We start from the raw sequence: 25069 nt of genomic DNA, 5'->3' as shown, positions 1-25069 counted from the left end.
ACTCGGGAGGCTGAGGCAGGAGGGCAGGAGAATCACTTGAACCCAGGAGGTGGAGGCTGCAGTGAGCCTAGATCATACCACTGCACTCCAGCCTGGGTGACAGACGAAGACTCTGTCTCAAAAAGAAAAAATAAATAAGTAGATAAATAAATAGGCCAGGCGCAGTGGCTCACGCCTGTAATCCCAGCACTTTGAGAGGCCAATGTGGGCAGATCACCTGAGGTCAGGAGTTCGAGACCAGCCTGGCCAATAGGGTGACCAGCCTGGCCAGTCTCTACCAAAAATACAAAAATTAGCCAGGCATCATGGCACGCGCCTGTAATCCCAGCTACTCGGGAGACTGAGGCAGGAAAATCCGTTGAACCTGGGAGGCAGAGGCTGCAGTGAGCCGAGATCGCGACACTGTACTCCAGCCTGGATAACAAAGAGCGAAACTCCGTCTCAATAATAATAATAATAATTAATTAATTAAGGTAGAGCTCTCGTAGCACACAGTTAGGTGGAGGGCAGCTCAGTGGCACTGGACGTGCTCACGTTGTTGGGACGTGCTCACGTTGTTGCCCCCCACCAGCTGTCTAGTTTCAAAACTCTTTCATCACCCCTTAAAAACACCCTACACTCATTAAGTAATTGCTCTCCATTCTTCTTCCCACAGCACCCCCCCTTCCCTGGTATCCACCCATCTGCTTTCTGTGTCTGTGGACTGGCCTGTCCTGGACATTTCATGTGAATGGAGCCCTGCAGGGTGTGGCCTTTGTGACCGGCTTCTTTAATGAACATCATGTCTTCCTTCCATGTTCATCCATGGGAGAGGGTCTATCAGTGCTTCATTCCTTTTTTTTTTGAGACGGAGTCTCGCTCTTGGCGCCCAGGATGGAGTGCGGTAGCTTCATCTCGGCTCATTGCAACCTCCGCCTCCCCGGTTTGAGTGATTCTCCTGCCTCAGCCTCCCGAATAGCTGGATTACAGGCGCGCACCATCACGCCCAGCTAATTTTTGTATGTTTAGTAGCGACGGGATTTCACCATGTTGGTCAGGCTGGTCTCGAACTCCTGACCTCAGGTGAGCCGCCTGCCTCGACCTCCCAAAGTGCCGAGATGACAGGCATGAGCCACCACACCCGGCCTCTTCATTCCTTTTTACGGCTGAATAATGTTTCCTCGTGTGGATGGACCACGTTTCGTTTCTTCACTCATCTGTTGATGGACATTTGGGTTGTCTCCACCTTTTGGCTGTTGTGAAGAGTGGTGCCACGGACATTCATGGGCCAGTATTTGTGTGAACAGATGTCTTCGTTTCTCTTTGGTGTGAACATAGGAGCGGAGTTGGGGGTCCCAGGGCGACGCTCCTCTCCATGAACATAGGAGCGGAGTTGGGGGTCCCAGGGCGACGCTCCTCTCCTTGAACGTAGGAGCGGAGTTGGGGGTCCCAGGCCTCCTCTCCATGAATGTAGAAGCGGAGTTGGGGGTCCCAGGGCGACTCTCCTATCCATGAACATAGGAGTGGAGTTGGGGGTCCCAGGGCGACGCTTCTCTCCTTGAACATAGGAGCAGAGTTGGGGGTCCCAGGGCAACGCTCCTGCCCATGAACGTAGGAGCGGAGTTGGGGGTCCCAGGGCGACGCTCCTCTCCAAGAACGTAGGAGCGGAGTTGGGGGTCCCAGGTCGACAGTCCTCTCCATGAAGAGCCACCACACTGCCTTCCACGGAGGCTTTGGCCATCTCCATTCTCAGCAGGGTGTTCAAGGGTTCCAGTTTCTCCACATCCGCACCAGCGCCTATTATTCTGTGGAGGTTTTCTGGGAGGTGTTTGTTTTTCAGAGACCAGGGTCTTCTTATGTTGCCCAGGCAGGAACTCCCGGGCTCAAGTGATCCTCCTGCCTCCGCCTCCTGCCTGGCTGAGACTCCAGGCCCGTGCTGCCACACCAGGCCTGTTTGTTTCTCATTAAAGCTGTGCTTGTGGATGTGAAGTAGTATCTCATGATGGACTGGATTTGCATTTCTCTAATGACTAATGATGTTGAGCATCTTTTCATGTGCCCATTGGCCGTTCTGTATCTTCTTTGGTATTGGGTTGTCTTTTTTGTTGTTGTTGTTGTTGTTTAGTTTTATTCTCTTTTATGTTTGGAACAGGGTCTCACTCTGTTGCCCAGGCTGGAGTGCAGTGGTGCATTCTCAGCTCACGCCAGCCTTCACCTCCCGGCCTCACAGGAGCCTCCCCCGCCTCAGCCTCCCAAGTAGCTGGGATGACAGGCGAGCACCACCACCACACCCAGCTAATGTTTTTGTATGTTTTTGTACAGACAGGGTTTCACCATGTTGCCCAGGCTGGTCTTTGAACTCCTGAGCTGAAGTAATTCGCCTGCCTCAGCCTCCCAAAGTGCTGGGATTACAGGTGTGAGCTGCCGTGCCCGGCCCTTTGTTGAGTTTTACATGTTCTGGGTATTAAACTCTTAACAGATATATGGTCTGCAGATAAGTATTTTCCCCCATACTGTGGGCTGCCTTCACTCTCCTTTGATGCACAAAATTGTATCTTTGTTTCTTATGTTGCTTGTGTTTTTGGTATCATATCAAAAATCTGGGCTGGGCGCAGTGGCTCACATCTGTAATCCCAGCACTTTGGGAGGTTGAGGTGGGCAGATCACTTGAGGCCAGGAGTTTGAGACCAGCCTGGCCAGTAGAAACCTGTCTCTACTAAAAATACAAAAATTAGCCTGGTGTGGTGGTGCACGCCTGTAATCCCAGCTACTCGGGAAGCTGAGGCATGAGAATTGCTTGAACCCAGGAGGCAAAGGTTGCCGTGAGCCGGGATTGCGCCACTGCACGCCAGCCTGGGTGGGCGACAGAGTGAGACTCTGTCTAAAAATAAATAAATAAATAAAATAAATAAATTATGCTTTCTTCTGAGAATTTTATGATATTAGCTCTTATGTTTAGTTTGTTGATCTATTTTGCATTAATACTTATAAACGGTGTGAGATAGGGATCCAGTGTTACTCTTTGCATGTGGATATCCAGTTGTCCCAGCACATTTGTGGAAGAGATCTTTACTTTCTTTTTTTATTTACTTAAAAAAAATTTTTTTTTAGATAGAGACAGGATCTCACTGTATTGGCCAGGCTGGTCTTGAACTCCTGAGCTCAGGTGATTCTCCCGCCTCGGCCTCCCAAAGTGCTGGGATTACAGGCATGAGCCACCATGCCTGGCCGGAATCTATTACTTTCCTAAGGACAAAAATTGGTGTGATCAGCCTGCTTCCATGTTTAAGCTGGAGTGGGTGTGCCAGGCAGGGGCTGCCTGTGAGGCCAGAGGTTGCCCTGGGTCTCCCCTTCCCACTCCTGGGGTGGAGTGGAGCCCTACCCCAGACCCTTGGCCCCAATATTCAAGCCTCAGCAGGCCAGGACATCATCAGCTGGAGGCCTCAGTGGTAGGCATGGAGCAGGAGGCAGCTCTCCTGGGCACTGGGGGAAGAACAGCCTTCCCTGGCAAGAAGGTTTTGGGGTGTCCGAGCCTTGGTGGCCGTGGAGCCCAGCCTAGGGCATCCAGGCCAGGCTGGGACAACAGAGACAACTCTGTCCCAGGATCGGGATGGCAGGTGGCTGGATGGGTGGGGATACTGCCCTCTCCTCTCGGCTCAGCCTTTTGGAGGCTGGACAAAGTGTGGCCCTGACAGTTCCCCCCAACCTGCTGTGAAAGGCAGCCCCCCTGGCCCTGAGCATCCAGCATCCTGGAGTGCGGTTTTTCCCCTTTCTCCACTCCACCTGCCTTGTGTCCCACCCCTGCCTCCTCTTGAGCTGGGGGCTGGGGGGTCAGGGTTTCCTCTGCCCTCCTTGGAGCCCACGTCGGCCCTGGGTCTGCCATGGAGGCAGGACTGGAGTGTGGAAGGAGAGGAGTCAAGGCTGGAACTCAAGGCTGGGTGGGAACAGCGTGGCCCGTGCTCGCCTGTAGCCCCCCTTCTCAGTGCAGCCCCCCCGCCTTTCGGTGCAGCCCCCCAGCCCCCTCTTTGCACCCTTTGTCCTGGCTGCTCCTCCCCAAGTCCGAGACTGAGAGGTGGGGCCAAGCAGTGGGGGAGCAGCCCAGATAGGGGCCCCAGAACCCTCTGCTCAGGGGTGGCCACCGACACCCGGGAGGCTGGTGGGGAAGGGCCCCATCAGTCCCCCTGCCAGCTGGGGCCTCCAGAGACATAGCAGGCCCAGGGAGCAAGGCCTCTGGCCTGCGAGACCCTACTGGCGGCCACCAACTCCTGGGGAGCCCCCACGGCCTGCAAGTGCCTGGGGGTGACCGGACCTTCCCTGCTCTCTGGGGGAGGGTGACCGGGACAGTGTCACCCTCACCACACAGACTAGCTCCTCCCCCGCCCCTTGGAGATGGGTGGGCACCTTCCCAGGTGACACCAGCAAAGTGTGCTGCTGCCCCACACCCCCTCCCTAGGCCTCCAGGCCAACCCCCAAGTGCCTCAGACCTGCAGGCCCAGCAAGGCTTCATCGCTGCCCCAGCCTCCAGGCCCTGCCTGGTCCCGGGTGTCCTCCTCTTCTGCAGCTTGGGGGCTTCTCCGCGTCTCCTGAGCCCAATGTATGGGCCCCATCCCCGCTCCTCTCCTCCCTGCCCACACCTGCCTGGGGTGGCCCCGTCCACTCTCATGGTCCTTAGGAACTTCCTCTCACAGTAACCCCAAAATGTCCTAAAGCCCAGACCCTCCGAGACTCTCAGTCCTGCTGGGCTCACACGGGGCTGCCTCAGCCTCTCTCTCCCTTATCCTCAACCCCCATGTCCAGTGGCAAGTCCCGTGGTCCCCAAGCCCTAGCGGTGCCCCCGGCGGCTCAGTGAGCCATTGGCATCCTGGTGTCCTGCCCACCCCAGCGCCTGGGTGGAACAGATGTAGGTGAGTGACGGGCTTCGGGAACAGCCAGTGCCACCAGCCTGGCCCCAGGCCCTCGTGCCTGCTGCCCATTCTCCACGCACAGCCGGAGGGTACCTTCTGCCCTTCTGCCATGGTCAGCAACAGCCTGGTTTATGCTCTAGCCCTGTCCGGGCCTCTGTCCTCTCTTCCTTGGCCTGGAACGTCATTCAGGTATCACCTGCTTTGGTGGCCCCGGTGCAGCCTCCCTGCCCATGCTCCACCTGCACACACCGTTGGCACCTTATACATGGCTCCTTCAGGGCTCTGTGCACCCCTGCGCTATTGACAGCTGCCTTCTTCATGCATTTCTCCTCCTCCAGTGACCTCCTGGGCTTGCCAAGGCTGTCCACCCCCCAGTGACTGAGGCTGGGCTCGCCTTGGCCGTCCACTCGCCAGTGACCGAGGCTGGGATCCCCTTGGCCGTCAACTCACCAGGGTTACCCAGAGCTTGTCATTGCTGGGACTGCAGCTACCGTACGTCTCAACCTGGAGCATCCCAGGTCAAGGGGCAGAGGTCGCCACCTGCCAGCCCCTGCTGTGGACTCGTGCCCAGCCCCAGCCTGGCACATGGAGGCACAGGGAGGTTCTGAAGTGCCCTTGGCTTTCACCAGGCCAGAGCCAAGGACATGAGGACAGCAGCCAGGCTGTGGCTGGAGGGCTATGGAGCCGGCGGCCTGGGGAGTGGGGCTGGGCTGTGTGGCAGGATCTGTGCCTCTCGCCTGAGGGGGAGGGCAGGCCTTGCCCAACCTTCCTGGCCAGCCAGGACCGCAGGCCCCACAGCCAGTGACTCAGCACTGAGAACTCAGTGGAACTTCCTGGGGGGTTGGGGAGGGGCATGGGGCTTCTGACGGCACCGCCCGTCCCTTGCCCCTTGCCGCGACACTGGCTCAGGAACCGCCGTTTCTACACTGTCGGCGGCCGGGGTCCAGCCCCATCCCTTCCAGAGGCCACGTGAGCCCCTTAGCTTCCCCAGCCTCAGTTTCCTCACTTTTACCCCAAGACAGGAGGACTCTGCGGTCTCTGCGCGATGTGGTTACAGTGTGGAAATGCCGTGTGTCCCCTAGGGTCCCCCTGGCTCCTTCAAAGCACCTCCTGCTCACAGGCTGCTGTCCCTGCAGTGGACACGGCAGCCGAGCAAGGTGGATGCTGGGGCACCTTGGCTCCTCTCCTTCTGAACAAAGCCGGCCTTGGGAGGACAGCCTGGCTTGGAGCCCCCTTGGGTGCCCACCCGCTGGGCGGCACGGCCTGTTCCACACCAGCCTCGAGGGAGCATCCCCTGGTCCTGCCCGTGTCCACACCAGGATCCCTGGCAGCACTGGCCCTGCCTCCAGGTCTTGACCTCCGGGAAGTGGCTGTGGTCACAGCCGCTGTGGGGCATATCTGATGCCGCTGTCCGGCTCCTGGTCCCATCTGGACAGTGCCAGTCTTGCTGGTCTGTTCCTGGAGGGTCTTCCTGTCCAGAGGAGCCTCCCTGCCCTAGCCCTCAGCCAGGAGTCAGTGCTCACCCCGCTCCTCCTGGAGCAGCCAGCCACTGAGGCCCACCCACACCCACCAGGCCCTTTCATTTCTTGCCTCCTCTCTGGCCTCAGGACCTGGGAGCCAGGCAGATGGTGCCCATGGTCACCCTTTCAGCTGAGCCACACGCCCGGGTGCCCCAGGGACAGAGCAGGGCGTGCCACAGGCACTGGCCAGATCCAGATGGGAGCAGGGCCCGCCCACACCCATTGGGCCCTTTCATTTCTTAGCTCCTCTCCTGCCACAGCGCCTGGGAGCCAGACAGATGGAGAAGTTGCCTCTGCAATTCTGACGTGAGCATTCCCCAAATCTGAGGGGAAGTGGCTTGCTCTGGCCCATGCAGGCTGGTGCCCAGGAGGGGGCCCCCGCACCTCTTGTCCTGGATCCCTGTGCTTTTAGGGCCTCGCAAGAGGCCTGGAGGCCTCAGGCAAGCAGCTTTTGGGGGCTCCCATGGTGAGGTCTGCCACCAAGGTCAGTCTGTGTTCTGAGAAGCAAGAGCCTCAGCCCACACCTGCGCCCTCAGCCATGGCCTTCTGACCTTCCTCTCACCCTCCCTTGTTTACCCCACTCAGTGACATGGGGCTGCCTGACACCCAGATGTGTGTTGACATCTGCTCTGGGCTGGGCGGGGCGTAGGTGCCAGGAATGCCGCTGGGAGCAGGAGAGCCGGTTCCCCACCCACCTTGCTCTGTCACAGAGACATGGGAGGGTCAGGTCCTGGCCGTGTCACTCACCGGGGCACCAGGAAGGGCCCTCGGCCTCCACTGTCGTGGCATCCATGATGAGGGTGGTTGCAGGGTGGCCTGGGGGAGCCAGCACTGGGGGCTGTCGGCCCCACACAGGTCCAGGGCTGAATGGTGGTCCCCAAAGAGACAGGATCCAGTCGTAGCCGCTGGTCCATTAGAATGCGGCTTGGGGATAGGGTCATTGCAGATGTAATTGGCTGGGTGGTCCCGCTCCAACGTCATGGCATCCTAAGAAAGGCAGCACACGGAGACAGAGACACAGGAGAAGCCGCGTGATGGTGGATGTGGGGGTGGGAGGGGGCGATGTGGCTGCAGCCAAGGACGCCGAGGCTGGAAGGGTTAGGTGCCTGTGGTCCCAGCTACCTGAGGCCAAGGTGGGAAGGATTCTCCCGCAGGGCTTCTGGAGGGGCCACAGCCCGGCCAACATCCTCAGCTCTCCTGAACTGGGAAAGAAGGACCTGTTTGGGGTTCTTTGTTTTGGTGGCCCCAGGCCCTGGCACACACCCTGTCTGCCTTCACCTGTGAGTCCTGCTGGGTGCTGGAGGCCAGGAGTGAGGTGTATGTGGTCTCCCTTAGCCAACTCCTGGCCACCTGCACTGAGGGTGCCCAGGTAGAGCCCAGGTGGGGAGCTGGGCAGGGAAGGACGGGGAGGGGTGCTGCAGTGCTGGGGGCAGGGAAGGACGGGGAGGGGTGCTGCAGTGCCGGGGGGCAGGGAAGGAGGGGGAGGGGTGCTGCAGTGCTGGGGGGGCAGAGAAGGAGGGGGAGGGGTGCTGCAGTGCCGGGGGGCAGAGAAGGACGGGGAGGGGTGCTGCAGTGCTGGGGGCAGGGAAGGACGGGGAGGGGTGCTGCAGTGCTGGGGGGCAGGGAAGGAGGGGGAGGGGTGCTGCAGTGCTGGGGGGCAGGGAAGGAGGGGGAGGGGTGCTGCAGTGCTGGGGGGGCAGAGAAGGAGGGGGAGAGGTGCTGCAGTGCTGGGGGGGGCAGAGAAGGAGGGGGAGAGGTGCTGCAGTGCTGGGGGGGCAGAGAAGGAAGGGGAGGGGTGCTGCAGTGCTGGGGGGCAGAGAAGGACGGGGAGGGGTGCTGCAGTGCCGGGGGGCAGGGAAGGAGGGGGAGGGGTGCTGCAGTGCTGGGGGGGGCAGAGAAGGAGGGGGAGGGGTGCTGCAGTGCTGGGGGGGGCAGAGAAGGAGGGGGAGGGGTGCTGCAGTGCTGGGGGGCAGAGAAGGATGGGGAGGGGTGCTGCAGTGCTGGGGGGCAGAGAAGGACGGGGAGGGGTGCTGCAGTGCTGGGGGGGCAGGGAAGGAGGAGGAGGGGTGCTGCAGTGCTGGGGGCAGGGAAGGAGGGAGAGGGGTGCTGCAGTGCTGGGGGGGGCAGGGAAGGAGGGGGAGGGGTGCTGCAGTGCTGGGGGCAGGGAAGGAGGGGGAGGGGTGCTGCAGTGCTGGGGGCAGGGAAGGAGGGGGAGGGGTGCTGCAGTGCTGGGGGGGCAGAGGAGGAGGGGGAGGGGTGCTGCAGTGCTGGGGGGGCAGAGAAGGAGGGGGAGGGGTGCTGCAGTGCTGGGGGGGCAGGGAAGGAGGGGGAGGGGTGCTGCAGTGCTGGGGGCAGGGAAGGAGGGGGAGGGGTGCTGCAGTGCTGGGGGGGCAGAGGAGGAGGGGGAGGGGTGCTGCAGTGCTGGGGGGGGCAGAGAAGGAGGGGGAGGGGTGCTGCAGTGCTGGGGGGGCAGGGAAGGAGGGGGAGGGGTGCCGTCTTCTTCAGGCTGGGGGGTCCAGGGCTCCAAAACATCTTTCTGCTCCAAAGGAAGTGCTGAAGGGCAGGGAAAAGCGTCCCCAGAGGCCAAGGGTGTGGCCAGGGGCAGCACCTTCACTTTGGTTTGAGGGAATCTAGGGGTACGCGGGCACCTGCTGCTGGGGGGATTCAGTGAGGTGTTGCCTCGGGCCTGAGCTGACGGCGGGCGCTCTGGGACCGTGGAGCTCAACCCAACTGAACGGCCCTCGAATCAGAGCACAGGCTGTGAGGGCCCCGGATGGGACCAGACCTGAAGCTGCCCCACAGCTTCAGGAACCAGGCAGTGCCCGTGGCACACCCTGCTCTGTCCCTGGGGCACCCGGGCATGTGGCTCAGCTGAAGGGGTGACCATGGGTGCCATGCGGCTGACTTGGGCCAGCACACGATTCCAGGTCCAGATACCCGTGACGTGACAAATGACCTGCTAGGGCCACATAACTCAACACCACAGCCTGGGCGGCTTAAACGACATTTATTTTCTCACTTCGGAGTCTGGATGTCAGAGATCAGGCTGCCGGCAGGGTGGGTTCCTCCTGAGGCCTCTCCGTGGCTTGCAGACGGCACCCTCTCCCTGCGTGCTCATGTGGCCTCTCCTCTGTGCTCACTCCTGGTGTCTCTTCCTCTTCTTTTAAGGACAACAGTTCAGGGTCCCACCCTTAGGACTCACATAACTTTAATTACCTTCTTAGAGGCCCTATCCATAACACATGGGTTTAAGGGGTTTTTTTTGGAGACAGGGTCTTGCTCTGTCACCCAGGCTGGAGTGCAGTGGTGTGATCACAGTTCACTGCAGCCTCAAACTGCTGTGTTCAAGTGATCGTCCCACCTTGGCCTCAGGTAGCTGGGACCACAGGCATGTGCCATCACACCCGGTTAATTTAAAATTTTTTTTTTTTGGCCAGGCATGATGGCTCACACCTATAGTCACAGCACTTTGGGAGGCCGAGGCGGGCAGATCACTTGAGGTCAGGAGTTCGAGACCAGCCTGGCCAACATGGCAAAAACCCATCTCTACTAAAAATACAAAAATTAGCCGGGCATGGTGGCAAGTGCCTGTAATCCCAGTTACTCAGGAAGCTGAGGCAGGAGAATTGCTTGAACCTGGGAGGCAGAGGCTGCAGTGAGCTAAGATCACGCCACTGAACTACAGCCTGGGCAACAGAGAGACCCTGTCTTCCGAGCTCAAAGGATCCTCCCTTTGGCCTCCCAAGGTGCTGGGTTTACAGGTGTGAGCACTGTGCCCGGCCCACACGTGGGTTTCTATAGATCCCACTTTAGAGGCAGGGACACTGAAGCACACAGAGCCGACATACAGACCCAGCAAGTTCTGGCTCCTCTTCTGGATGTCCCAGACCGTCTCGGACACCCACGCTTACCCAGGCCTGGTGGCTGCATCATGGACATGGGGGCAAGGCAGCTCTCTGGGTGGGCAGAGGCAGGAGCTGAGGCAGGGATGTAGGCATCCTTTTGGGTACATCTGGTCCTAGAGCTGATCCCGGGGCCAGTCAAATGTGCAGCCAAGGTGGGGTCAACCCCAGCACTGCCCTGTGGGTGGGGGTAGCAGGGAGCCAACAGTCCAGGCCCTACATCCTGTTCTAATAGAGTGACAAGTCTGATGAGGCTGGGGGTGCATAGGCACTGAGAAGGCGGCATGATAGGGAGCCAAACACACGTGATGGTGGGGGAAACCAGGAGCTGGACACACGGTGGGGGGGCGCGGCGGGGGGTCCTGGGAGTTGGACACATGGGCCAGGTGGGGGGTCCAGGGAGCTAGACACAGGGGGTGGGAAGTCCAGGGGACTAGACACAGAGTGGGGGGTGGGTCCAGGGAGCCGGACACACACATGGGGTGGGGAGGGGGCATCCAGGGAACCAGGTCTAGGCAGAGGCAACTGGCGCAAAGGACCCGAGGCAGAAGGGGGTTTGGTGTGTGAGACGGGACTGAGGACAGTGGGCGAGGGAGACAGCTCTACCGGGACGCGTGGGTCGGGGAGGACGGGCTGCAGGGTGACTGGGCTGCAGGCACGGCTCGGAGAGGAGTGATCCAGCGTTAACAATGTGGGTGGAGGATGACACCAGACCCCTGGCTTATTGCCCCACCAGGGGAATTCCCAGACACCAGACACCCCCTCCACTCCCACGCAGAATTGCGGGCTGAGGGTTCGGGTGAACCAGGCTGCTTCTGTCCCGGGGCCGCGCTCTGTTCATCCATCCGCAGGTGGATAAGAACACGTGCCTTTTTTTGAGGATGTGAATGGTTGGGAATGGCTGTGCCTGAGGATGTTGTTCCCACAGGATGGTGGGGGCGACTCCGGGCCTCGGTCGGTCCCGGCCCCCCTCCTCCCCACCCCGTTCCCTAATCAGGGTCCGAGCGGCCGCGCGGACGGCCCGGGGGCCCCGCCGGTCTCCGAGCCCGTGGGCAGCGCCGGGAACTCGCGCCCCGGTGGCCGCAGCCGACCCTCAGGCAGGACTTCGTGGCGCCCCCGGCCCGAACAGACCCCCACGGGCAGCCTCGGCCGCCCCCGCCCCCGTGCTCCCTTCATCTCAGGGCAAAAGCTCAAGTCAACCCTTCGGGACCGCGAGCCGGGCGGCCTCAGGGAGCGGGCGCCTGGGGACCCGCGGCCGGGCCGGGGGCGGCGAAGGTGGGGGCGCCTCGCGCGGCGGAACCCGCCGTCCCCATAGCCCGGAGCCCCGTCCGGAGTCGCCCCGCTGACCGGTGAGGAGGCCGGGCTCCCTCCTTCGATCTGCGGCGGCGGTCGGCTCGGCCGGGGCGCCCCTCGGGCCTGGGCGCAGCGCGGAACCCGCGGGGCGGGAGCGGCCGGAACCTAGCGCCAGGGATCTCGTTTCCTGTCGGCGGGACCCGAGCGCTGCACCGAGCGCAGCCGGACGCGGCCGACTGACCCGGTCGCTGTGGCAACGCGGCGGGACCTGGCAGCGCTGCGGGAGGGCGTTCGGGTGAGGTGCCCGCGGGCGGCGTGGGAGGCGTGGGAGGGATGGGAGGCGCCGCTCCGACCACTCTTCCTGTAGAAAACCCCAGGAGTTGCAGTCCTGTCGGACGCAGCGCTTTGGTGGGGACCTGGAGCGCGAGGTCGACCCTCAGAACTCGGCCAGGCCCGGACCGGGGATCCCCTCGCGGAGGCTGCGGCGGGGCGGGGCGGGGCGGGGCGGGGCGGGGGTTGCGGTCGCGTGGGGCGGGAGCGTTCCCTCGGTCGCCCCTGGGTGACCTGGGGCGGTGGGCGCTGCCGACCAGGGCCCCGCAGCTCCGGGAGAATTCCCCGGGTTCCGCCGCCGGCAAGGACGGCTCCGCGCCCAGGCAGCCTTACTGTGTCTGAGTTTAAAAAAAAAAAAAAAAAAAAAAAAAAAAGGAAGAAAAGGCCGGGCGCGGTGGCTCGCGCCTGTAATCCCAGCACTTTGGGAGGCCGAGGCAGGCAGATTGCTTGAGGCCAGGAGTTCGAGACCAGCCTGGTCAGCATGGTGAAACCCCGTATCTACTAAAAATACAAAAATTATTGGGCGTGGTGGTGCGCGCCTGCAATCCCAGCTACTCGGGAGGCTGAAGCAGGAGAATCGCTTGAACGCGATGTTGTAACCGAGTGAATTATAGAGAGAACGCCACACTCTGAGACTAACTCAGGAGTCCTTTATTGCCAGCGACCGAGAGACTGCTAGAGCTGGAAATTCCCTCGGCCCCGAAGAAGGGGCTAGATTTCTTTTTATACCTTGGTCTAAATAAAGGAGGGGGAGGCTAGCTGAAGCCATTTTTTTCAGAAGCAGGATAGGCAAAAAGTTAAAAGATAAATGGTTGCAGAAACAGTTACAGGAAAATAAACAGTTCCAGGTGCGGGGGCTTAAATTATCACAAAGTGATAAACGCAGGGGCTTTGGGTACCATCAACCGAGCACGTTCCCAGGAGCTGCTGGTACAGCTTGCTCCAGTTTCTTATCAGTAAGCGCATTCCTGGATGTGCTTGGAGTCAGCTTGCCCCAGTTATGTCCTTAAGGGAGGGGGACAAGGGGCTGCGAGCGAAGAAACCGAAATGGAGTCTGTCCGGCCCTCTCAGCTAAGAGAGAGTCAGTCAGGTTAAAACAAGGTAGGTTATCACACCGAGAGGCGGAGGTTGCGGTGAGCCGAGATCGCGCCGTTGTACTCCAGTCTGGGAGACAAGAGCGAAACTCCGTGTCAAAAAAAAAAAATTATCTGTAACTTAGAAAAAGGATACAAAAGGAGCACAAAGATTTCCCGTGTGCCTTTTGCCCAGAGCCCCTAGAATGCTGACCTCTTACAGAACCACAGTTCATTCAGCAACATGCAGACTCTGGCGTTCATGTTAATATCATCCCATGACCTGGTCTCCAGTATTTATTCTCGCTTAGCAGCTACCTCATGGATGACTTTACCGTGGTCCAGGATCCAATGATGAGTCCACTATTTTATAAAATGCCCCCCAGTTCGGGTTTCTCTGTTGTTTTCTCATAATTGATTTCATATTACTCATTTTTGGCAAGAAAACCTCAACAGGGAAATTGTGCCCTTCCCAGCGTCTTACGAGCCACAGGATGCCCCTGGCTGTTGGTGCTAGTCAGGTCCCGGGGGCTGAGGTGGTATCTGCCAAGTGTGTCCATAAAGTTAGGGTCCTTCCCTTTGTAAATAATAAATGTTTTGTGGGGAAATATTTTGCCACTATGTAAAAGATCTTGTTTCTTTCTTTCTCTTTTTTTCCTTTTTCTTTCTTTTTTTTTTTTTTTTTAAAGAAGGAGTCTCTCTTTGCCGCCCAGGCTGGAGTTCAGTGGCGCAATCTCGGCCCACTGCAACCTCTGCCTCCTGGGTTGAAGTGATTCTCCTTCCTCAGCCTCCCAAATAGCTGGGATTACAGCCGCCCACCACCACCCCCCGCTAATCTGTGTATTTTTAGTGGAAACGAGGTTTCGTCTTGTTGGCCAGGCTGGTCTCAAACTTCTGACCTCGGGTGATCCACCACCTTGGCCTCCCAAAGTGCTAGGATTACAGGTGTGAGCCACCGTGCCTGGCCTTTTTTTTTTTTTTTTTTAATTAATTTTATTTTTTTGAGACTGAGTCTCTCTCTCTCTCGCCCAAGCTGGAGTGCAATGGCTTGATCTCGGCTTGATGCAACCTCTGCCTCCTGGGTTCAAGCGATTCTCCTGCCTCAGCCTCCTGAGCAGCTGGGATTACCAGCGCCTGCCACCATGCCCGGCTATTTTTTTTTTTTTTTTGTATTTTTAGTAGAGACGGGGTTTCACCATGTTGGTCAGGCTGGTCTCGAACTGCTGACCCCAAGTGATCTGCCCGCTTTGGCCTCCCAAAGTGCTGGGATTACAGGCCTGAACCACAACGCCCAGCAAGATCTTGTTTTTAACCATACTTTTGTCACTAATTTTAGCACCCATGACTGTTTCCCCAAAATAACTGTTAATGTGCTATTTGTTAAATGATTTTTCTGTTTCCATTACTCCTACATTTATTAGTTGGGATTTTCCTATAAGAAAGAACCATCTCTTCTCATCATTTTTCTATTCAGTTATTGATTTTCATTAGTGTGTGTGTATATATATATATATATATATATATATATATATATATATAAAATTTTCTTTTTTTTTTTGAGATGGAGTCTCACTCTGTTGCCCAGGCTGGCGTGCAGTGGTGTGATCTCGGTGTTAGTACAAGTCTCACTCTGTCACCCAGGCTGGAGTGCAGGGGCGCGGTCTCGGTGTTAGTGCATCTTTTTATTCCATGGATTCTAACCCATTGCTATCACGTACTTTGTTGCTCACATTATCCAGATTGAGGTTTTAGGAGCCCCTTTAAGTTGGCCTCTCTGTCCTTATAGCACGTCCCAACCTTCTAGAGCATTTTCTTTCTTTCTGGCACCACAGATTTCAGGCTCATCTTATGCTTGCCTTGACATATCCCAGAATCAGTCATTTCTCCAAGGAGCCCTGGTTCCTTTTAGTTTAGAAGGTAGTGTTTAGAAACCAAGATCCCTGTACCAGATAGACATATTGCTACTGGGATGCCATTTCTTCTTGGCTTTCTTAATGGATAGAGCTAGGAAACGTGTGTTTCTATACACTATATACATATCAATCTATTTCAGTATATCTGTGTCTCTGTATATATTAAAAACTGTGTCTGGGTACAGTGGCTCACGCCTGTAGTCTCACCACTTTGGGAAGCTGAGGGGGGAAAATCACTTGAGGTGAGGAGTTGGAAACCAGCCTGGCCAACAAAGTGAGACACCCATCTCTATAAAAAATTATAAAATAAATTAGCCAGGCATGGTGGCGTGTGCCTATAGTCCCAGCTACTCTGGAGGCTGAGGTAGGAGGACCATCTGAGCTCAGGAGTTTGAGGCTGCAGTGAGCTATAATCGTGCCACTGCACTCCAGCTTGGGTGACAGAGTGAGATCCCATCTCAACAAACAACACACACACACAAACTTGTGAGTTTATTACAAGTTACCCACTTGTAATCAAGTTAGGTTCACCTGTTTCTACTTCATTTTGAGTCCTTACTGATTTTAAGTTTTTTTGGTTTTTGTTGTGCTTTGTTTTTGGCACGTGAAACCTGTACGTGGTTCTGAAAGTTCGCGAAGTCTAAACTCAGCTACGAGACTTCGACTTCAGCTTCTATTTCTCACTTACTCACTTTTTTTTGGCAAATGCACATTCAAAGAAAACAGCCCTTCATGTTCCTTCGTGGTGGTGGTACCCCTCTTCTCCAGCAAGTGCCAGTGACAGAATTCAGACCTACTGCCCACCTCTCTTATTTCAGTTTTAGAATGGCTGTGGCTACTCTTCGGCAGTCAGTGGAGGAAGTGAAAAAAAACATGGGGTCACAGGTACATAATTTTTGTCCCCTGGACCTATTTAAGGAGTAGATGACAGGCCGGGTGCAGTGGTTCACACCTATAAGCACGTGGGAAGATCGCTTGAGTTGTAGCTTTTAGATGGGCATTCGAGGCTGCAGTGAGCTGTGATTGGGCCACTGCACTCCATCCTGGGCAACAGAGTGAGACTCTGTTTCAAAACAAAAGAGTGGATTACTGAATCTGGCCTCCCAGAGGGCTGAGCAGTACTCTCTGGAATCCAAGAGGGGCCACAGGAGCTAAATTCAGTACATTTAAAGGTGAGAGGATCATCTGAGGCCAGGAGTTCAAGACCAGCCTGGACAGCATAGTGGAACCCCATCTCTATGAGAAATTAAAAAAAAAATTAACTGGGCATGGTGGTGCCTGCCTGTAGTCCCAGCTACTCAGGATGCTGAGATTGAGTCCTCTGTCCTGAGTACAAAGTGAGTGAGCCACCCCGACCTGCCTTCCAGTCCCAGAAAGTGTCTTATAAGTTAAGGGTATTAGGCCAGGCATGGTGGCTCACGCCTGTAATCCCAGCACTTTGGGAGGCCGAGGTGGGTGAATCACGAGGTCAGGAGTTCAAGACCAGCTTGGCCAAGATGGTGAAACCCCATCTCTACTAAAAATACAAAAATTAGCCGGGCATGGTGGCGGGTGCCTGTAATCCCAGCTACTTGGGAGGCTGAGGCAGGAAAATCGCTTGAACCCAGGAGGTAGAGGTTGCAGTGAGCCAAGATCGCGCCACTGCATTCCAGCGTGGGCAAGAAAGCAAGACTGTCTAAAATAATAATAATAAGTTAAGGGCATTAAATATATTTACACATGGAGGTCATAAAAATATATATATTTCGGCCGGGCGCAGTGGCTCACACCTGCGCCCGGCCCTTTGGCAGGCCGAGGCAGGTGGATCACCTGAGTTTGGGAGTTCCAGACCAGCCTGACCAACATGGAGAAACCCCATCTCTGTGTATTTTTAGTAGATTTTATTTTATGTGTATTTTATTCACAGGTATTTCTGGAAAACTCAAACTGTTTTTCCTCTGCTCTCATACCACAAGAATCATCAGCACAGAAGAAGACTTCTGTGATCAAATGTGGCGGAAGAGGGAGTTTCTCACCAGCACGTGAGCAGTCAGTTCTGCCGCAGACTTGGCGGGTGTCCTTCGGTTCAGTTCCAACACCACCTGCCTGGAGAGAGGTCAGACCACAGGGTGAGGGCTCAGTCCCCAAGACATAAACACCCAACGGGTCCACCCCACCTGCTGCCCAGGCAGAGCCAATTCACCAAGACGAGAATTAAGATAGAGAAAGAGTGAGTCACACAGAGCCGGCTGTGCGGGAGAACGGAGTTTTATTATGACTCAAATCAGTCTCCCCGAGCATTCGAGGATCAGAGTTTTTAAGGATAACTTGGTGTGTAGGGGGCCAGTGAGTTGGAGATAAAAGTGTAGGGAGTCGAAGGTGTCCTCTTGTGCCGAGTCAGTTCCTGGGTAGGGGCCACAAGATCAGATGAGCCAGTTTATCAGTCTGGGGGGTGCCAGCTGATCCATGGAGTGCAGGGTCTGCAAAATATCTCAAGCACTGATTGATCTTAGGTTTTACAATAGTGATGTTACCCCAGGAACAATTTGGGGAAGGTCAGAATCTTGTAGCCTGTAGCTGCATGACTCCTAAACCATAATTTCTTTTTTTTTTTTTTATTTTTGAGACAGGGTCTCACTCTGTCACCTAGGCTGGAGTGCAGTGGTGCAATCACGGCTCACTGCAGCCTCAACCTCGTAGGCTCAAGCGATCCTCCCACCTCAGCCTGCCTGGTAGCTGAGACTACAAGCGTGCACCATCACGCCCCAGTTAATTTTTGTATTTTTGGTAGAGGCAGCGTTTTGCCGTGTTGCCCAGGCTGGTCTCGAACTCCTGGGCTCAAGTGATCCAGCCTCAGCCTCCCAAAGTGCTGGGACAACAGGGGCCAGTCACTGCGCCTGGCCCTAAACCATAATTTCTAATCTTTTGGCTAATTTGTTAGTCCTACAAAGGCAGTCTAGTCCCCAGGCAAAATGGGGGTTTGTTTCGGGAAAGGGCTGTTACTGTTTTTGTTTCAAACTATAAACTAAGTTCCTCCTAAACTTAGTTCGGCCTACACCCAGGAATGAACAAGGAGAGCTTGGAGGTTAGAAGCAAGATGGAATTGGTTAGGTCAGATCTCTTTCACTGTCTGGGTTATAATTTTGCAATGGTGGTTCAAAGACTGCCCCGCTTCTGACGCCAGTCACAAGTCCTGGCCTCCGGAACTTCTGACTGACCACTGGCTTCAAGTTGGGGTTCCCACAACCCCCTCTTTGGGTTCGATTGATTTGCTGAGGTGACTCACAGAACCCAGGGAAACACATACGTGTAACAGTTTATTATAAAGGGTATTACAGAGGATACAGATGAGGAGATGCGTAAGGGGAGATATGGGGGAAGAGGCTTCCTGGAGGACCCCCCCCCACCCCACCCACCACTCCCCAGGAAACTCTCCACACCCTGTCCTCTTGGGTTTTTAGGGAGGCTTCCTGAAGTCAGCATTCCTTCCCCCAGGGTAGAGGGTGGGAGCTCTGGGGAGGATCTTATGACCTACAATGGAAAGTCAGGTGAGAGTGGAGACCCCCAGGGTAGGGGGTGGGAGCTCTGGGGAGGATCTTATGGCCTACAATGGAAAGTCAGGTGAGAGTGGAGACCCCCAGGGTAGAGGTGGGAGCTCTGGGGAGGATCTTATGGCCTACAATGGAAAGTCAGGTGAGAGTGGAGACTCCCAGGGTAGGGGTGGGAGCTCTGGGGAGGATCTTATGGCCTACAATGGAAAGTCAGGTGAGAGTGGAGACCTGGAAGGATTCTGTTCCCTGAGGCCTGACACGCCCAACATTGCAACAAAAGACTGTGACGTGTGAGAGTTATGAGCCAGGAACTGTGCAAGAAAACCATAATGTGTCATTATACCACAACAGGTAAACCTACAACATCACCGTTAGATCAGCTCAGTATTTTTAAAATGAGAAAATCAAAGTGATGGGATGCCCACCCGTGCTGTTCCAGCCCCTGCTAGGAGCCGGCTGGTTCAGGGAACCCCACTGGTTCTCCTGAAAGAGGGTGAACGCACGGTGAGGCCTGCTTGGCCGTGGGTCCCTCCCCTTCTCGGAGGCTTCTCCTGCCACTCCCCAACCTGGAAGCTTCATGTGGTCCTTCTTGAAACCAGGTGTTTGCTGGGGACGCCTGCTGGCCAACAGGCAGATTGCGTCCAGATGCTGAATCCGTGCTTTTGAAAGCCAATTAATCTCAGCCTTGGGGCTTTAGGGATCATCCCGAGATGGGATTTGTACAGAAGCAGAGCAGGCCGTTCTATGATGAGGTCAGAAGGAATGGTGAGCCGAGCCCGGCTGACTTATAGGCCCTTGGTGTGTGGGACTTCTTGTGGGTCCTGAGTGTGATGGATAAAGCGCTGGAGACGCTGGGCTCTCACTGGGTGCTGCACTGAGTCACTTGCTGTGTGGATTTTTCAGGCTGCTCTTCTGTGCAGAGCACAGAGGCCTGGGAGCACCCATCTCACATAGAGGGGGTGGTACGTGCCATCTGCCTGTTCTGGCTGCCTGAAGCTTTTGAAAACAGGGTGACCCGCTGAGTCCTGAGACCTGGTGGGAAGGAACCTCACCCCGTGGGGAGATGGGGGCATGGGGGCCTGGAGTAGCACGTGCACAGGAACTGGCAGATAAAGGCTGCTGTGGGCCTGCAGGGAGCAGCTGGAGCCACGCAGGCTGGGCCACGTCCTCAGTCTGTCTTCATACGCTGTGCCAAGGAAATCGGACTTTGTTTTGAAAATGGTGAGGAGTCGCAGGCACATTTGAGGCCAGATAAGATTGCATGATCAGATTCTCAGAAGAGCAACCCCCATGGGTGGCTGTCATCGATGAGTTAAAGAGGCAAGCCCAGTGGCAGGGCACCTGGTACAGGACGGGGGCCACAGGCAGTCCCTCAGAGAAGAGGCCCGTAGACCTCGCAGACCTCAGGCTCTGCAGAGAACCGTTGTCGTGACTCACGGGCACTGTGTGAAGGGTTCTGAGTCATCAGAGATCACAGTGATGTTCCATCATTTAATGTGTATTTGCTGATATTCCAATTCTTTCCCCGTGTGTGCACAGGTGTGTGCATGGCCTCTGTGTACAAAATGTTTCAGTCACCAAGACTGTGCCAGACAGTGGGACTCACTACACCCGACACTAGGGTGATGGCGTTGTGCCAACGTGAGATGGAAGTTAGGAAAGCTTCCCTGCAGTGATGTTCAGGTTGAGGTCCCCGTGGCAGGAGGAGCCTGCCCTGCGGTTAGGAGGAACCTTACAGGCAGAGGGGCACCTGCCACACATCCCAGGCTCTGAGGGCACGTGGCAGCGGCAGGCAGGAACCTGGGGTCCAGATGTCCTCAGTGGAATGGGAAGCCTGGTTAAGCATTTTTTTTTTTTTTTTTTTTTTTTTGAGATGGAGTCTCTCTTTGTTGCCCAGGCCAGACTGCAGTGGCGCGATCTCGGCTCACTGCGAGCTTCGCCTCCTGGGATCACGCCATTCTCCTGCCTCAGCCTCCCGAGTAGCTGGGACTACAGGTGCCCGCCACCTTGCCCGGCTAATTTTTTGTATTTTTAGTAGAGACGGGGTTTCACCGTGTTGGCCAGGATGGTCTCGATCTCCTGACCTCGTGATCCGCCCGCCTCGGCCTCCCAAAGTGCTGGGATCACAGCGTGAGCCGCCCGCCTCGGCCTCCCAGAGTGCTGGGATCACAGGCGTGAGCCGCCCGCCTCGGCCTCCCAAGGTGCTGGGATCACAGCGTGAGCCGCCTGCCTCGGCCTCCCAAAGTGCTGGGATCACAGCCTGCGCCGCCGCACCCAGCCCTGGTTAAGCATTTTTGAAAAGATTCCTTTGGCAGCCAGAAAAGTGGGAGCTCACAGCAGAGGCCAGTTGAGGTCTCTTGTGGTCGCCGAGGTGTGGGCACAAGGTGGGAGACAGCGAGAGGTCAAGGATCATTACACGGGGTGGACGGTGGGGCCGCTGTAGGAGCTGAGGGAGATGAGGAGCAGGAGTGTGGGAGAGCGCTGAGATGGTCGGTAGGGACCCCGTTAGCTCCGGCAATGGGTGGGCACGCAGCAGCTTGGAGGAGCCAGGCCGAGGTGGTCCTGGTGGCGTGATGGGCCTAGGGTGCTGGGCGGGGCTGGGCAGGGGGGTTCATCGCAGGAAGCGTGTGGGATGGAGGAGACTGTCTTTGTTCCAGAGCCTCATCAGAGAAGCGCCGTCTTAGGACCCCCAGGGAGCCCTCGTGCCCCCAGTGGGTGTGCCCTGCTGACCAGCCCTTTCTGGAGGGGCCCACGGGTCTTGCAGCCCCTTACCCACCTCCTCCTTGTGCTTTGTCACGGCCGGTGCTCAGCCTGGCTGTGCCCTTCTGCCCGCTTCCTCTGGGAGTTGGGACTTTGTACAACCATTGCTGTGCCCTGAGATGCAGAGGTGCCCAGAGATGCAGAGGTGCCCGGAGATGCAGAGGTGCCCCGAGATGCAGAGGTGCCCGGAGATGCAGAGGTGCCCCGAGATGCAGAGGTGCCCAGAGATGCAGAGGTGCCCCGAGATGCAGAGGTGCCCGGAGATGCAGAGGTACCCTAAGACAGGCTGGGGCTTCTTTCTGCTCTGGCAGCAGCACCCCGGCCATGTCCCACCAGGCTGGAAGTTTGTGCTTGTCCCCCAACTGGGTGTGGCCCTTTTAGGCCATGCAGTGCCCCTGTGTGGATACCAGAGAAGAGTTGTGGGGGATTTCTGTGTCCAAATTGAGCTCATACTTGGACCCCTAAAGGATTGGGGGCAGCTAGGACCAGCCAGAAGAAACTTTATTTTTTAATAGACCACTTACTGCGGCGTGAAACTCGTGAGTTTGAATGACCCACCCACCGCAGCCTCAGAAAATGTTGGGATTACAGGCGAGAGCTACTGTGCCCAGCTTGTTGGTTTTTGTGATTTTTGTTTTTAAATTTTATTTTTTGTAGCACTTTATTTTTATGGTTTTACCAAAATATCAGTCCATGATGAACAAATAAAAGAACAAAAGAATGTACTCTTGGATGGTATATTAGACCATTCTTACATTGCTAGGAAGAAATACCTGATGCTGGGTAATTTATAAAGAAAGGAGATTAATTGGCTCACGGTTCTACCGGCTGTACAGGAAGCATAGCGTTGGCACTAGCTTCTGGGGAGGCCTCAGGAAACTTTTACTCATGGCGGAAGGTGAAGGGGGAGCAGGCACGAAGCAAGAGGGGAGTGTGAGTGGCAGAGAGATGCCACGTGTCACCAGAACTCATTGTCACCACACACTTTGAAATGACCAAATCTCCCCAGAACTCACTGTCACGAAGACGGCCCCAAGCCACGAGGGGTCCGCCCGCATGATCCAAATACCTCCCACCAGGCCCCAGCTCCCGCGTTGGGGATTACAATTCCACACAAGGTTTGGGCAGGGATAAATATCCAAACCATATCAGGTGGTGAATCTTCCAGGAGCAGGGCGTTGGGTGGGAAGGGGCATTGGTTCTGAGGGACTGACCTGCTGTCAGTCCTCACGTAGCCACTTAGCAGCCTTAGTTTTCTCAGCTGTGAAATGGACAGAGTGCTGCGTTGAAGCTATTTTATAGAACCTAGCTCTTATAGCTGGACAAACCATGTTTCCCATCTTTCCTTCCTCTACTTCCTCTGGATTTCTTTTTTTTTATTTAATTTTTTAATTTTTTGGAGAAAAGAGTCTTAGTCTCACCCAGGCTGGAGTGCAATGGTGCGATCTCTGCTCACTGCAACCTCCACCTCCTGGGTTCAAGTGATCCTCCTGCCTCAGCCTCCCGAGCAGCTGGGATCACAGGCATGCACCACCACGCCCGGCTAATTTTTATATTTTTAGTAGAGACGGTGTTTCACCATGTTGGCCAGGCTGGTCTCAAACTCCTGACCTCAGGTGACCCACCCACTTCAGCCTCCCAAAGGGCTGGGATTACAGGAGTGAGCCACCGCGCCTGGCCTTTTTTTTTTTTTTTTTTTTTTTTTTTTGACAGAGAGTCTTGCTCTGTCACCCAGGCTGGAGTGCAACCTCCACCTCCTGGGTTCAAGTGATTCTCCTGCCTCAGCCTCCCGAGTAGCTGGGACTACAGGCATGTGCCACCAAACCAGGCTAATTTTTTGTATTTTTAGTAGAGACGGGGTTTCACCATGTTAGCCAGGCTGGTCTTGATCTCCTGACCTCAAGTGATCCATCCACCTCGGCCTCCCAAAGTGCTGGGATTACAGGCGTGAGCCACTGCACCCGGCCTAATTTTTGTATTTTTAGTAGAGACAGGTTTTTGCCATGTTGGCCACGCTGGTCTTGAACCCCTGACCTCAGGTGATCCTCCTGCCTCGGCCTCCCAAAGGGCTGGGATTACAGGTGTGAGCCACCGTGCCTGGCCGTGGTAACTGTTGATAGGGAATGTGAGGTAGGTACTGTGGTAGGAAAATTAGGGCCCCTCACGGTGCACCCCGAACCTGATTTCTCTTTACTGCAGCGGCCATCATGCTGCCGCTGGGCTCAGAGCCGGCCCTGAATGAGCTGCTGCTTCGCAAGGAGGAGGAGTGGAGGGAGCTGCAGGCCCACCGCACCCAGCTGCAGGAGGCGGCTCTGCAGGACACACGGAGCCAGCTGGAGGAGGCGCAGGGGAAACTGCGGTGCCTGCAAGAGGACTTTGTCTACAACCTTCAGGTGCTGGAGGAGCGGGACCTCGAGCTGGAGCGCTATGACGCTGCCTTCGCCCAGGCCAGGCAGCGGGAGGAGGCCAGGCGGGCAGAGGTGAGCGACCTCAAGATAGAGGCGGCTAAGCTGAGGCAGGCGCTAGCCAGAGAGGCCAGGAAGGTGGAGGAGCTGCAGCAGCAGCAGCAGCTGGCGTGCCAGGAGCATCGCCTGGAGCTGGAGCGCGTCCACAGGTGAGCCGCCGACCGACGCGCCCTCCCGCGCAGCGCCTGGGGGAGGCCCCCACACGCCTCCGGCTCCGTTGTACTGCCCGAGCACTGCCCACTCTCACGGCCCCTCCTCGCGCTGCTGATTCCAGGCCACAGGAGCTGGTCTGTCTGAGTGGCCGAGTGCCTCGTGGCCTCTGAGCATGTGTTTGTTGGGTGAATGTGGATGGATCCTGGAATGCCCTGACTGTCTTTTTCTGGGTTCTGATATAACTCTGAAATTAATGGAGATTGGTTTAAATATTTGGAATTTATTTCATTAGTTATAAATCTATATTAATACATATTTGAATTTATAATGATTTTAATGTGAAGTCTGTAGTAATTTCAAAACTAAATGAGCTGACTTAAGGCAAGTCGACATAAAAACCTAAAGCCTTTGTTGGGGGGCCTGTGGTGGGGCCCCTGGAACTCACCCACATGCCTAGTATCCCCTCAGCTCCACTCACTCAGCCATGCTGTGGAGAGTTTGAGGAGACAGGAAGGAAGGAAGGAGGACAGGCTTCTCTGACAAGATCTTCCATCTCCCACTTCAGAAGCACCGCAGGTTCGTCATAGCACATTAACAGTTAGAGGCCCTTCCTGTGTGATGCATGTGTACAGACGTCAGGAGAGTCGGCTGCATGCTCTGTTTACACTTAACAGGATCCTGGGTACTTTTTTTTATGTTTTATGTATTCTTCTAACATAAGCAGCATTTTTTTTCTTTTTTTTTTTTTTAAGACGGAGTTTCGCTCTGTTGCCCAGGCTGTATTGCAGTGGCATGATCTCGGCTTGCTGCAACCTCCATCTCCCGAGTTCAAGTGATTCTCCCGCCTCAGCCTCCCACGTAGCTGGGACTATAGGTGCCCACCACCACGTCCGGCTAATTTTTTTTTTTCTTTTGTATTTTTAGTAGAGACGGGGTTTTGCCATGTTGCCCAGGCTGGTCCTGAACTCCTGACCTCAAGTGATCCACTGGCCTTGGCCTCCTGAAGTGCTGGGATAATAGACGTGAGCCACCATACCTGGCCATAAGCAGCTTTTTAAAGCACTTTTTAAAGCCACAGGAGTAAACTATTCTTATCATAGAAAGTCATTTCTCAGAGAAGGTGCTGTGGTAGAATGGCGAAGGGAAAGCCACCATGGGCAATCTGTGGTGTCATCTCCAGGCCCCAAATAGAGCCGCCCGCACACACTGCTCTGAAATGTGCGTCCAGCACTTCCTGATCGATTGGT

The 25069-nt window shown here is 56.0% G+C and overlaps 1 protein-coding gene across 10 annotated transcripts in view; it reads left to right on the top strand.

Moving 5' to 3' along the window:
• Nucleotides 1-11124: 11124 nt before the first annotated feature.
• The window catches only part of CCDC57 (coiled-coil domain containing 57), a 115068-nt gene continuing 101123 nt past the window's right edge, over nucleotides 11125-25069 (top strand). For 3 of the 10 annotated variants that reach the window (XR_010124691.1, XM_063656356.1, XM_063656357.1), the window contains exons 1-3: nucleotides 11126-11893; nucleotides 16821-17022; nucleotides 23404-23818. Coding sequence is in view for 6 of the 10 variants with exons in the window: in XM_063656356.1 (XP_063512426.1) it covers nucleotides 23412-23818 (407 nt within the window). In the remaining 4 variants the exon portion in view is untranslated. Of the gene's footprint in view, nucleotides 11894-16820; nucleotides 17023-23403; nucleotides 23819-25069 lie in introns of all 10 variants that reach the window. The other 7 variants (XR_010124689.1, XM_063656353.1, XR_010124692.1 and 4 more) reach the window with 6 other exon arrangements.

This window comes from Pongo pygmaeus, chromosome 19, assembly GCF_028885625.2.
Source record: "Pongo pygmaeus isolate AG05252 chromosome 19, NHGRI_mPonPyg2-v2.0_pri, whole genome shotgun sequence".
Classification (NCBI taxonomy): Eukaryota; Metazoa; Chordata; class Mammalia; order Primates; family Hominidae; genus Pongo; species Pongo pygmaeus.
This window is presented reverse-complemented; position numbering and strand designations above follow the sequence as displayed.